The sequence below is a fragment of the Jatropha curcas genome, chromosome 2, assembly GCF_041381405.1.
Source record: "Jatropha curcas cultivar XTBG-Jc1 chromosome 2, XTBG_Jcur_1.0, whole genome shotgun sequence".
Taxonomy (NCBI): domain Eukaryota; kingdom Viridiplantae; phylum Streptophyta; class Magnoliopsida; order Malpighiales; family Euphorbiaceae; genus Jatropha; species Jatropha curcas.
Genome location: NC_143152.1, coordinates 781,372 through 794,929, shown reverse-complemented (window position 1 = coordinate 794,929; position 13,558 = coordinate 781,372). Strand labels below are relative to the sequence as shown.

Sequence of the window (13,558 nt, the reverse complement as noted above, 5' to 3'; positions counted from 1 at the left end):
AAATTAATATTCATTAACAATAATTATCTACATCTATATTTCATGTTTGAATTCTTATTTTTTTTATTAGACCACTTAAACTACTTTTTAATTTAAAAATTATTATTTATTTAAAATAATTAACTATTTTTTATCCATTTATTTATAATAATTATATATTTATTATTATCATCTTTATACATTAATTTTTTTTTATATTTTTCAAATTTGTAATTCTACAAAAATAATTTAACTAATATTTACTGTCTAGACTTTTATAATTTAAGTTACTAACAATTTTCCTTTCGTTTAAAAATAGTTTCATATAAACAAACAAAAAATTTACATTATACTAAAACTAAACAATATTTAAGAAACTTCTAAAGCATAAATGCTTTATTATTTATTATAAATTTTCTTAAAAATTACTAATAAAAGAAATAATTATTTAATTAAATAGTCCAAAAAACAAAACAAAATTAAACTTCCCTTTCTGGAAAGGAAAATAAACCGAAGAAGCAGAATTAAAACTTTTCTTTCCTAACAAGAAAAGGAGCTCGGTTACCCTCTCCTATAAATTCTCAAACACATCCCTTTAGATCCCAGTTTACAGAATTTCACCGATATTTTCTTTGCTGATTAGCTCTCGACTATGTCTAACCAAGCCGAATCCTCTGACTCGTAAGTACCTTTGTTACCCAGATCTACATTTCCTTTATCTTGCTCGATTTCGATTTCTTTTTAATCAATATTAAAGAAATATTACTTGATTGTTTGCAGTAAGGGAACGAAGAGGGATTTTAGTACGGCGATTTTGGAGCGCAAGAAGGCACCGAATCGGCTAGTTGTCGATGAGGCTACCAATGATGATAACTCTGTCGTGTCGCTGCATCCAGATACCATGGAGAAGCTCCAGCTCTTTCGAGGCGACACGATCTTAATTAAGGTTCGAATTGTTTTTTTTTTTTTTTTTCTAGCTTTAATTATTGTTTCTTGTTGTTATTGGTAGTTGTTAGATTATTGATTGTTTCTTTTGTGCTCGATTGGCTTTCCGATTGGATTGCGATTTGTGTTTTGCATCTAGCGTTATTGGGAATTTGGGGTTTTGTGTAGTTCCTAAGTTATTTTTATATGGGTTCTTAGGGTTTAAGGATCTGTGAACTGGGATTACTGGCTCCTCTGAGTTGTATCTACGTGTTATTGAAATTTTGATAGATGAAGCTGTTTTATCTGATTGAAAGTTTAATTATGCTTTCCAATCTGTAAATAGTGATAAAATTTATATTATTTCTTTCATTATTAAACAAACCCATCTGAATGGAGTAGGCATATGAGACTTCAAGAAAGAATTGGCTTTTTTTAGTGCCTTTTATTTTGTCAAGCTTTCTTGTACTTGGCCTTTAGCATGATTTATGGCTGAAATAAAGTTCCCTTTCATATTTGGATGTAATTTTCATTGTTTTCTTTCTTAGCCTCTATATATTTTGGTAATGTCATATTACTCTCCTAAAAGAAATTATGGATGTTGTCACTGATCTGCACGTAATTACTGTTCCCTTTTGTTTAGGGAAAGAAAAGGAAAGATACTATCTGCATTGCCCTTGCGGATGAGACGTGTGATGAGCCAAAGATCAGAATGAACAAGGTTGTGAGGTCGAACCTGAGGGTTAGGCTTGGAGATGTTGTCTCTGTGCATCAATGTCCTGATGTCAAATATGGAAAGCGTGTGCACATTCTCCCTATAGATGACACAATTGAAGGGGTCACTGGAAACCTGTTTGATGCATACCTAAAACGTGAGTTTATTTGAATCTTTTATTTTTAACCAATTTAGAAGTGAATTTGTCACTGCATAAGTAGTTTGAAGTTCTGCTGCATCCCCTCACCTCCTGTCCCTTCCACTTCCTCAATCTCTTTATTCCAAATTTGATGTCATTTAAGACACAGTTCCATGCTTTTCAGTTAAATTGATTTTTTTTTTTTTGCTTGCCTTATGAAGACTTTACATTGGTTGTTTGATTTTTATTTCACTTTGCTTTATGAAGTTTTTGAGTTGATCATAAGCTGACACTGGATTTCAATGTGTCTTCCATGTTTGTTGTCCTCTTTGCTTTATTGTGACACTGTTTACCCATTTTTACCTTATTATCTATCTTAATTGTTAAACCATCTGTATATTTGGGGTGTGAATGAGATACTCTGAGATCAAATATTAATAATTTCTTTCAAAGATTAACGTTTTTTCAGCTTTTGTGAGTTGGAGTTTACTGATGTTATTTATTTTTTATCTAGAATTTCTGGTTTAAAGGGAGTTGTCATATCAATATCTTTGTTTTTTTTTTCTCTCTCCCAATCTTGCTGGCTTTTTATCTCTCAGCTGTTTTGCATGCATGTTTGTATAGGCACGCAGACACAAGAAGTTAGCCTATTGTTTCTCTAAAAATAGATACATCATATTCCATGCCTATCCTCTTGTGCTTTTAAGTTTTTCTATAGGCATTCTACTGCATTTCTCATTCTGAGACAAGAGATGCCATGTGCTCTAAATATGTAGCTTTATTTTGATAAAGTTGGTTTTCACAAAGGTCATGTGGCTACATTTTTGTTGTGAATCATTACTGTTCAAAGCATATTAGCGATAAAGGTTTTATGGATGTCTTTAGCTACTCCATCATGGTGACAGGTTCTGGGGCTGATTATTTTGTTTTCATAAATATGTTTTTTACAAGCTCTCTTTTGGTGAACTTTGTCATCCTAGTTCAATCGGTATTTTCTAAATACTTTGTACATGATGTGCATGATTCTCATTGCACTGATTTAACATTTGCAGCTTATTTCCTGGAGGCTTATCGCCCTGTCAGGAAGGGTGATCTCTTCCTTGTGAGAGGAGGAATGAGAAGCGTTGAGTTCAAGGTTATTGAAACTGACCCTCCAGAATACTGTGTGGTTGCACCAGACACAGAGATTTTCTGCGAGGGGGAACCTGTGAGAAGGGAAGATGAAAATAGATTGGATGAAGTTGGCTATGATGACGTTGGTGGTGTTAGAAAACAGATGGCTCAGATTCGGGAGTTGGTGGAGTTGCCACTGAGACATCCACAGCTATTCAAATCAATTGGTGTGAAGCCACCGAAGGGAATTTTGCTCTATGGACCTCCTGGTTCTGGAAAGACCCTTATTGCACGGGCTGTTGCCAATGAAACAGGTGCTTTCTTCTTTTGTATTAATGGACCTGAGATCATGTCAAAACTGGCTGGTGAGAGTGAAAGCAATCTCAGAAAAGCTTTTGAGGAAGCTGAGAAGAATGCACCATCTATTATCTTTATCGATGAGATTGATTCAATTGCCCCTAAGCGAGAGAAGACACATGGAGAAGTGGAGAGGAGGATAGTCTCCCAGCTTTTGACGCTCATGGATGGACTTAAGTCCCGTGCACATGTTATTGTCATTGGAGCCACGAATCGACCCAACAGCATTGACCCAGCTTTAAGAAGGTTTGGGAGATTTGACCGGGAGATTGATATTGGTGTTCCTGATGAAGTTGGGCGTCTTGAGGTTCTTCGAATCCATACAAAGAATATGAAGCTTGCTGAAGATGTAAATTATTTTGACATTATTTTCATTTCTCAATTTCGCAAAGAAAAAGCTTTCCTTTGCTTTTCTCCTGCTCAATTTTTTAGTTTATTTAACTTCTGTGATTTCTATTTTGTAGGTTGATTTAGAAAGAATCGCCAAAGACACACACGGTTATGTTGGTGCTGATTTAGCAGCTCTCTGCACTGAGGCTGCTCTTCAGTGCATCAGGGAGAAGATGGATGTGATTGACTTAGAAGATGAGTCAATAGATGCTGAGATACTTAACTCAATGGCAGTGACTAATGAACACTTCCAAACGGCACTTGGAACAAGCAACCCATCTGCTTTACGTGAAACAGTGAGTGTTTTCAAGATATTTTCTTGGATACCGTGTTGCTTCTCTAGCTAGCTATGTATTATTTGTAAGTTTCTAATCAAGAATTTTCGGACCAGGTTGTTGAAGTGCCTAATGTAAGTTGGGAGGATATTGGGGGTCTTGAGAATGTTAAGCGGGAACTTCAAGAGGTAATTGTTCTTGCTCTAGTGGGTTTGCATCTGTGCCTTGCTTTCTTCAGTGTATGTTTGGCTAATATTTCATTGACACGTCTGGTTATGTGATGCAGACTGTTCAATATCCAGTGGAGCACCCTGAGAAATTTGAGAAGTTTGGAATGTCACCCTCAAAGGGGGTTCTTTTCTATGGCCCTCCTGGGTGTGGGAAAACACTTCTGGCTAAAGCTATTGCCAATGAATGCCAGGCAAATTTCATCAGTGTCAAGGGTCCTGAATTGCTTACAATGTGGTTTGGAGAGAGTGAAGCAAATGTGCGAGAAATTTTTGATAAGGCTCGCCAATCTGCTCCTTGTGTCCTCTTCTTTGATGAACTTGACTCGATTGCTACTCAGGTTTGTTTTGCACTTTTGTTGAATGCTTCACTGTTTTCAAAATCTTATGGTGATTTGGGAATTTGCCAGTAATTGTTCAATAGTGCAGAGTCGGAGGTATCTTTAGCTATGATTTGAAGTTTTATTTAGTGGAAAATTAAATTTGTTTAGTGAGAAATTAAAGACAATGTATTTCACAAATTGCTCCTTGCTTACCCTATTTTGTGCCGTATCTTGTAGAGAGGAAGCAGTGTAGGAGATGCTGGAGGTGCAGCGGACAGGGTTTTGAACCAGCTTCTTACAGAGATGGATGGCATGTCTGCAAAGAAAACTGTTTTTATTATTGGGGCCACTAATAGACCTGATATCATTGATCCTGCACTTCTGCGTCCTGGCCGTCTTGATCAGTTGATCTACATTCCTCTTCCTGATGAGGATTCTCGTCATCAAATTTTCAAGGCTTGCTTGAGGAAATCACCAGTCTCCAAAGATGTTGACTTGAGAGCACTTGCTAAGTATACTCAAGGCTTCAGTGGTGCCGATATTACTGAGATATGCCAGCGTGCTTGCAAATATGCTATAAGAGAGAACATTGAAAAGGTATGCCGTTCTCTATTTTCTTGTTCTCTATGTTTATTTTTGTTGTTATAGTGTAAAATTTTATGCGTTATATCCTTTGCATCTTGCAGGATATTGAGCGGGAAAGGAGACGTAGAGAGAACCCAGAAGCTATGGAGGAAGATGTTGAGGATGATGTGCCTGAGATCAAGGCAGCACATTTTGAGGAGTCAATGAAGTATGCCCGTAGAAGTGTAAGTGATGCTGACATCCGCAAATATCAGGCATTTGCTCAAACTTTGCAACAGTCAAGAGGATTTGGAACCGAGTTCAGGTTCTCAGAAACCAGTGGCGCAACTGCTGGATCTGATCCTTTTGCAGCTTCTGCAGGCGGAGCTGATGATGATGACCTTTACAGTTAAAATTATCATTCTCAAACACGTGCATGCTGTTTATGTTGGCCTTATATGTGTATTTGTTTACTTCCATGTGTGTTGTAGTTTTAAGAATCCATGGGATTATTTATTTTGCCCAAGTTAAACTTGGGTTGTAGCCGGTAGAAGGCTCAGACAATGGTTCTGAGTTGATAGAACAGATTCTGCTACAGTATTGGTTATAACAGATGACCTTTTCTCAAGTATTATCAGTTTATCATTTTCCTTAGCTGTTCTGAAAGCGCATAAACTTGCATAATTGATTCCAAGTTCTTTTAGCTATTGGACATGGAGAAAGCATTGCGTTACATATCTTTTTTGACTTTGCCTTTGTCTTTCGGTATATACCCTCGAACGTTCAAACGGGTGTGGATATAGTGAAGTTTATAAGGGTTTGAATGAGGTCATCGCAATTATATTGAACTCAAAATTTGCTTAAATGATCTTATTCTTGTTGTGGATTTTAGATGATATTGTTTCTATTATTATATTTATTATTGTTTTGAAGTTGCTCCTTTTAAAGATGGCAGGAGAAAGATTTTGCTGGAATTGTTTTCATTCATTCTGTGGTATCTCAGCTGTGTACTATAGCATTGATAAGTTTAGTGGTAGGGTTTTGCATATTGCTTTTACGCAAAGGCAAGTATAATGGGTCACCTACGCACGCACGGTCTATACAATGATGCCGTTGTACCTTTTCTCACACAAAATTACCACTTTGCTTGAGATACCCGTTAATTGCACATTTGCTTAAAGTTACCATCTTGTATTTCTTTCTTCTGTTCTGTATCTTCAGCATCCAATAATTTGGTATAATTTGAAACTGACGGACACAAGCCGAGAGCTCTAATCTATGAGACTCAAAATTCTGTTTGATAGAATTTAACTTAGCTTGAAACTCGATTTCAAATTTTAGTTCAGTTCAAAAATTTTAAGTTTAAGCTCAGTTCGAAACTTGAATGAGCATAAAAGAAATATTATACAAACGTATATGAAAAGTTCGGTAATATTCAATGAGTTTTAAAGTCAAATAATTTGAGATAAATTTTTTCCGACTTTTCTCAGAATGAGTTCAAACAACTTGCTAGCCGGCTCAATCATTTACTTTTTTACTTTGAAGTATAAAATATTTAAGAACAAATTATGTTTTAAAACTCTTATCCTTTTTAAAATACAATTTGGCACTCCATTTTTAATTTCTTAAAGTGAAAAATATGTGAAGATTGAAGATTAATTTTGTATAATTTTAGCTCCCAAACTCAAAACCAAAATCTTTCGATCTGACTTTTAAAATTTTGAGTGTAGTGATTCAAAATGGATCATTCAGGTAGAGAAAAAGAAACGCATAATGTAAATATTATTCCAAACTGTTGTATCCTTTCTATTTCTATATAAATGATTCTCAGATCTCTCTGGTAAAGCAATAAAATAAACTTAAAAATACCTGTAAATAACCAAATATACTCTTAAAAAGTGATGGTAATATATGTCCACTCAATATAAGTTGTGTCCTGTCAGCCCCATCATTCAGAAGCTCATGTCTGACTGACCTCATAATTATATTTCCTTGGGATTGCTGCTGATTTTTTTTTTCTCTTTTCTTCTTCACAGGCTGATGATATTTTATATATTTTGATTTCCACAATAATGTCATTCTCAAAGCCTGAAATTCCATTTTCTAAAAAAAAAAAAAAAAAAAAAATTATATCCCACTTGGAATCCTCTTGAGATTTATCCAATTCTGGTTAAATTTGAGATGGATCAAAATCCTGTAATGGGTTCCTTTACTGAGAATTTTTGAACTCACAGCTAGAAATGGTATCTTTTGATAGAACAGGTGACTTTAAGAGGTGATGAATTTAATGGAACTTGACAAACTGTAATGCCATTTTGCTTTCCTTTCAGGATATAGCTCATACTGACACCAGCATTTAGTTTTGTTGACTACATTTCTTTTTTCTTTTTTCTTTTTTTCACATTTCTCACATTGAATGTAGTTTTAGTACTAATGCTAAATAGAATCTACATATGACATTGAGTCAAATTTTAGGGCAGCACAAGTTGATTAGAGATGAGGTGATGGAAAGTCAAAATAAGCTGCCAGAGTTGATTAAACTAGTTTGAATTAATCCAACGATGGGGATTTAATGTTGGATAAATTTGTGGGATTCAGGGATAAGGAATCATGTTCCAAAAATTAAAGCAATAAGGGCAAGAAATGAAAGATGTAAGACATTATTGGGAGACAACCCCACATGAAAAAAACTGAAGATTAATGCTAAATTATATATAATTGTCATTTGCTCTTTTAGTGTTCTTGTCAATATAATGAGTATGACCCCAAATCCCAATTCAAACTATCATCTATGTAGTTTTAGATTCTTTCAAATTTTGCCTCTTTAAATATTTTTTTTAATCTTTTCTAATTTAAGGGTAAATTAGCGGAACCAGAAAAAATTAATTAGAGGGACGAAAAAAATTTCTCAAAATTTAGATATGGTAATATTAAAAAACTCACTACTTTATAAGTAAAAAAACTAGCTATATATATATATATATATATATATATATATATATATATATATTATGCAAGATGTATAAAATTATCAAATCATATTATACACACAAATGATAATAATGGTGAAAAATACACATCATATCATATCACACAAGTAGATATCAATAATGTCTATGGGCATACACCTTATACCCCACCCCCATTCATATATATATATATATATATATATATATATATATATATATATATATATATATATATATGTATATGTCTATGTCTATGGGTAATATTAATACCCATACATTGAGATTGTGATTCAATCAAAAATGGTTGATCTTGAATTGATCACTGTAAAGCAGCATATGTACAGATGTGTCATTTGAATGGCCTAATCATCCTCTATTTTGATTACCCATACATTGATTGATTGATTGATTTGATTGCTTAGGACTCTTTTAAGGCTTTGGGGGGGTCCACTCCAGAAAGCAAAGGTGTCTTTCTTAGCCAATTATATTTCAATTTGCAAAATTTTATTCCAATTAAATTATATCTTTTTTAATTATTTTTTTTACTAAACAAAAACATTATTACAAATCAAAACCATAATGTCAATTAATTCAAACTCCCACCTTTCAATAATTTAATTAAGGGTGTTTCTTCATAAGTTTCAGACATAAAACATTTAAAAAAAAAAAAAAGAAAACTACTTTCAAATTATCTTGTTTAAAAACTAATTTGCATTATCATAATTATATATAAAATCACAAAAATGTTTGTTGTATTGCTATAAAAAAACCAAGAAATTAAATCTTAATTAAAAATTTTCAGTCTATAACATAATCCAAAACATCATCTACCTGAAAACATGTATATATATATATATATATATATATATATAAGAAGAAGTTATAAAGAGGAGAGGAGAATGGAGATCCTCCATAATTAGTGAAAAGAAAGAGAATCTAAAATTATGGGGAAACTGACAAGTGGTTGGAGAAAATAACCTAAAAACATATAAGAGAGGTCATTTCTTTTTCTCTATCTATTTCTCCCATAATAATAATAATTAATAACATCCAGCTGCCTGCCTTCTTCTCTGCTTTCAGACCAGTTTTTGTTCACCCACACGTGCGTTTCCACGTGGAAAGTCTTGAAAGGTTCCTACATAAAAACATTGTGACGCTACTACATTTGTGTTAATGTGTCATCTGTGTTTCAACCTTGTCAGTGTTGCACGTGTTCCCTTCTTTCTTTTGGGTCCTACCCTTTCCCTTATTTCCCTTGACTTTCTTTTCTTCCTTTACACGTTGTTTGGGAAATGAGAAAATGAGGGGAAAGAAATTTAAAGGAAAGAGGAGGAAAAATGAAGAAAAATCCAATCTTTTCTCTTATTTGGGAGAGGTGAGAAATAATAGAGTAGTTCTTATAAATAGAACAATCACAAACCCTAAAGATATATATTAATATTGTACTTAAAAAGAAAAACGTAGATGCTCGTGAAATTCTTTTTTAAAAAATATTTTCTCATTGTAAGTAGTGTTTGTTTAATATATTTAGCCCCCAATCTATATATATATGTAGACAGGCACCGACATGTAATATGCTAATTTAATAGTAAATAATTTATGGAAGCATGGTTATATCTCTATTAAGAATGATTAGTGAATAGTTTATGATAATTATCTTATATTATAACCGTCGACTAAACGGTTGTTCAATACCGTTACTCTGTGCAAAATTATTTTTATGTTTTTGCATTTCTTTTTTTCCATTTCTGTATAATATAAATAGAGCAAAACTTTATGAGAGTATTTTTTTTTTTTAATGAATCATTCCGTATAAATAAAATTTAGTTTTAATACAGTGAACCGGGATATCGAAACAAGCAGAGGCAAATAAAAAGGGCAGCAAAGAAGGTGCGGTAGTAGTAGTAGTACGAGCAAGTTACTGTCTCTTCTTTCTTTGCTATTACTATTAGTATTATACATGATTCTTGCTGTCGGCTGCTGACACCTAATTTGCAATGAAACCCCACATTTTCTTTCTACTTTTCCAATCCATCTTTTTGCTACATGCCTATTTACAGTTTCACCCACTTCTCTTTCACTGCTTAATTATTACTTCCCTATTCATTCATTTATTATATGGCACCATCTTGAGTAAGCAAGCCAGGACAAACTCAACCTGCCTGGCTACCTTCTTCATTTATTATAATTTTATTTAAAATTGAAATTTTGATCAATTCGAAAACTAATTTATTTTATTTTTATGCTTGATCAATGCGTGTGACTGAAAAATAATAAGTTTATTCTAATTTAAAATTAGCGTTTTGATTTAATTAAAAGCTCAATTTTTGATAGATTATACATTGCGATCAAATTCAATTGGGTAAATTGCGCGTATTTATACTAATTAAGTGCATTTTACAATAATTTTAGTTAATTATACTATAGTCATCTCTAAAGTTATAGAATTCAAATCTATACTCTAATTATTAGAATTTATAACCAAATAAACAAAAAAAAAAAAAGGGACTAAGAGAAAAAAGAAGTACATGTACTGATTTTCATGAATAATTACCTATGATTTTCATGATTGAGAAAAAAAAAAATAGCACAATTATATTTATATAAATCCAATTAGATAAATGGAAGAAACTCTTGTTCTTAATACGTAAACCATGAGTTTTTATTAGTAAAATTGATGAATTTTGAAAATTGAGTCTTTATTAATTATTACAATAAGGTCGTACCACCTAAAAAAATAAAAAGAAAACTGTAGCTAGGTGCCATCTTTATCAATCATATCAATTGAGAAAGATTGCCAGCGATCTCTCTTCCTGTTTGAAAAAACCGAAAGCTAGGGTTTTTTTGTTGTCCACTCTCATATCCTTCTTCCAACAAGTCAATGGTTGGTTAATTATTCTTTGAATATTACATCCATGAAAATATGCTTCCCATTTTACAGTGTCTTTATCGAAATTTTTAAATATTTCTAGCGGATTAGACTATAATTAAATTCTGCTCGCACAATCATCAGAAATGAATTAATGCATGTGAAACACGTACCAATACATTTTCATTGATAGTTACATTTTTTTTTTCCCCTCAAATGGGTATTAATTAGGGAATGCTTATATTGATTGTGATGGGCTTTGGAGTAAGGAAAAAGTGCTAGTGTATATAATTGTTTAAGAAAGGTATGAGATTTGTTGACTATTTTTAAGGCTTTGTGTTGTCTATTAGGAAGCAAAACCTTCCAACCACATAAAATAAAGGTAGCTAGCCTTATTGTGAATATGTCATATCAACAAAGTATGTGTCTCAATTATGTATATTGCATGTGATTTTCCATCCATTTAACCCATCTTTTATATATATATATATATATATATATTTTCTCCATTTTTTTATTAAGAGCCTAATGGGTGCTTGCGAAGCCTGAAAAATTATATAATACAATCGTGGTTCTAAGTAGGATTATTTTCAATAGTAACAATTTAAATTTGAGAACAAGTCAATCAAACTAAATTTAGTTGATGGTATCCATTTATTAAATTAATTTGTAAGTCGTTGATTGTTGGGGTTTATTTATTAAATTAGTATGCAAATTTCATATAAATTCCGGCTGTAAATTTTTTTTTTAGAACAAAAATTATTTCATTTAATAATATACAAGGATAATATATATAGATATGAAAAAACCCTTTCCAATATTTGATCCCAACCATTGATTTTTTGTTGCTTGTAGAGAAACATTAATCTAAAAGATGGTGGGTTCTATGGACACATGACCACATATTAAAAAATTAAAACTTGGAGGATGGTCCAAATTTCAAACAAAAGAATTTGTTTTTTAAGAGAAAAAAAAAAAAAAAAGAATTAATGTATGCTTCTCTTGTCTGATGTTCCCTTAGCACAAGGCCTAGTGATTAGATTCGATCTGTGAATTAGAAAATCATATAGAATTTGGAAGGTGGGGAGCATGGTAATTAATATTTAAGCAGGGCATTTGATGTTTCTTTTACTAAAAGAAATAGAAATAAAATTATCTTTTAGCATGAATTTCTTTAATTAATTAATTACTGTCATTTGTTTTTAATTAGTTTAATGAAGGTTTAATAATATTCCCATGTCTAATTTACTTGAAAGAAAGAAAGGTGAAAAGCTGTAAAACAGGAACTACCTTTCTTGTTTTCTTTATTTAATTTCCACCAAATGGTTTCAGATTATTTTCAGAGAATTTAATGAACTGCTTGTAAGAGAAAACAAAAAACCAGAAGGTGAAAATCTGTCACTATGTAAAGTTCCTGAGAAGAAAATGACAAGTTATTTCATGTCAAGGACTGTAAAAAAAGAACCCATTAAGTGATAATTATTATCATTAATAAGCAGTAACAAAACAAAAACCCACCTTAAGAATTTTGCAAGAAGCCAGAATCCTCTTCATAACCTTCATCAGTTCCTTCAAATATTTGCCTTCCATGCATTTTCCAGATTCAAGTAACCACTTTAAGTAAAACCAGTAACACAAGAAAGCAGAAAAAACAAAAAACAGTTTGATATTGAACAATCTTGAAAAAATTATAGAGATCTAACAGCTAGAATCCATATTGACAAACCAAATTCAAGACAATTAAGCACTATTGATACTATCTTGAAAGATAAAAAGAAAGCTAATAATTAAGATTTCTAATATAATTAATCAAAAGCACTCCTATTAATTACACTCTCATATATAAACTGATACATAAACAAAAATATTTATATATTGATATATATAGGTGAAGAAAGCCAATCAATTGTTTTCTTTCTTCACTTTCAGGGTTCTCCACGCTCGCGCTCATGCCAGCAAATAAGCATGGCTATGCACCGTCGAAGAATGTAGAATTTGGCACGCTGCTTCTTCACCAAATGGCTACATTTCTGGCCAAACGATCTGCAGGGTTCGCACGCGTGCTGGTTATTAAAGCTGGAGTTTCTTTCCTTATCGGCCATTGATGGATTAAAGTAGAGAAATGAGCTTATTTTGAGGCGGAGTATATATATATATATATATATATATATATATATATATGTAATGTTAATATTACTACAGAGTCAGTACTGCAAGGAAGAAATAGCAGGTAGAAGGCTGCAGTAACTATAAAGGGCAGAAATGTGAGGTTAGAGGTTATATATAGAGAGAAAGAGAGAGGAGATTTGGGTTTTTTTTTTTAGGTTATGATTAGAGATTTAGTATATCTTTCTATATATTGGCATTAGGTATGGACTGTAGCCATTGCTAACCCACCAGGTGTCAGGAGAGAATGGTGCAGCATAAGAAAACACAGTATGGACCAATGTTCCTGCCATAAGCCATGAGTCTTCAAATACTAGAAATTCCCATCCCATGTTTCAAATTTAACTTTACATAGATACTTTTACTACCATCACCTTATACTATATATATATGTATAGATTGCATTTTTAATGTAACTGGAGACTGTAGGGAAGCCAGGATTGAGAGGAAGGGGCGAAATTTAAAAACTATACTATATTAAAAGGTAAATTGAAAAATTGCAACTATTTTATGGGATATAGTTTAAAACATCTTTTGGGTTAGGGCGG

General features: G+C 32.4%; 2 protein-coding genes across 2 annotated transcripts; one reads left to right on the top strand and one right to left on the bottom strand.

Moving 5' to 3' along the window:
• The first annotated feature begins 488 nt into the window (after nucleotides 1-488).
• ATCDC48C (ATPase, AAA-type, CDC48 protein) lies at nucleotides 489-5,634 on the top strand. Its single transcript, XM_012227027.4, has 9 exons — nucleotides 489-660; nucleotides 760-925; nucleotides 1,547-1,775; nucleotides 2,810-3,576; nucleotides 3,692-3,913; nucleotides 4,009-4,080; nucleotides 4,179-4,460; nucleotides 4,680-5,039; nucleotides 5,129-5,634. Exons 1-9 carry the CDS (start codon nucleotides 632-634, stop codon nucleotides 5,417-5,419), a joined length of 2,418 nt encoding a protein of 805 aa, XP_012082417.1. The 5' UTR covers nucleotides 489-631; the 3' UTR covers nucleotides 5,420-5,634.
• A 6,853-nt stretch (nucleotides 5,635-12,487) lies between these two features.
• On the bottom strand, nucleotides 12,488-13,342 carry ROT4 (DVL family protein). Its single transcript, XM_020682557.3, has one exon. It carries the CDS (start codon nucleotides 12,944-12,946, stop codon nucleotides 12,770-12,772), a length of 177 nt encoding a protein of 58 aa, XP_020538216.1. The 5' UTR covers nucleotides 12,947-13,342; the 3' UTR covers nucleotides 12,488-12,769.
• Between the last annotated feature and the right edge of the window lie 216 nt (nucleotides 13,343-13,558).

What these genes read in the sequence shown, in the direction of transcription:
- ATCDC48C (XM_012227027.4), top strand. Translation starts at nt 632, where the DNA reads ATGTCTAACCAAGCCGAATCCTCTGACTC. An exon ending in CAAGCCGAATCCTCTGACTC is followed by an intron (nt 661 to 759) that starts GTAAGTACCTTT and finishes GATTGTTTGCAG; the next exon opens with TAAGGGAACGAAGAGGGATT. An exon ending in CATCTGCTTTACGTGAAACA is followed by an intron (nt 3,914 to 4,008) that starts GTGAGTGTTTTC and finishes TTTTCGGACCAG; the next exon opens with GTTGTTGAAGTGCCTAATGT.
- ROT4 (XM_020682557.3), bottom strand. Translation starts at nt 12,946, where the DNA reads ATGGCCGATAAGGAAAGAAACTCCAGCTTTAATAACCAGCACGCGTGC.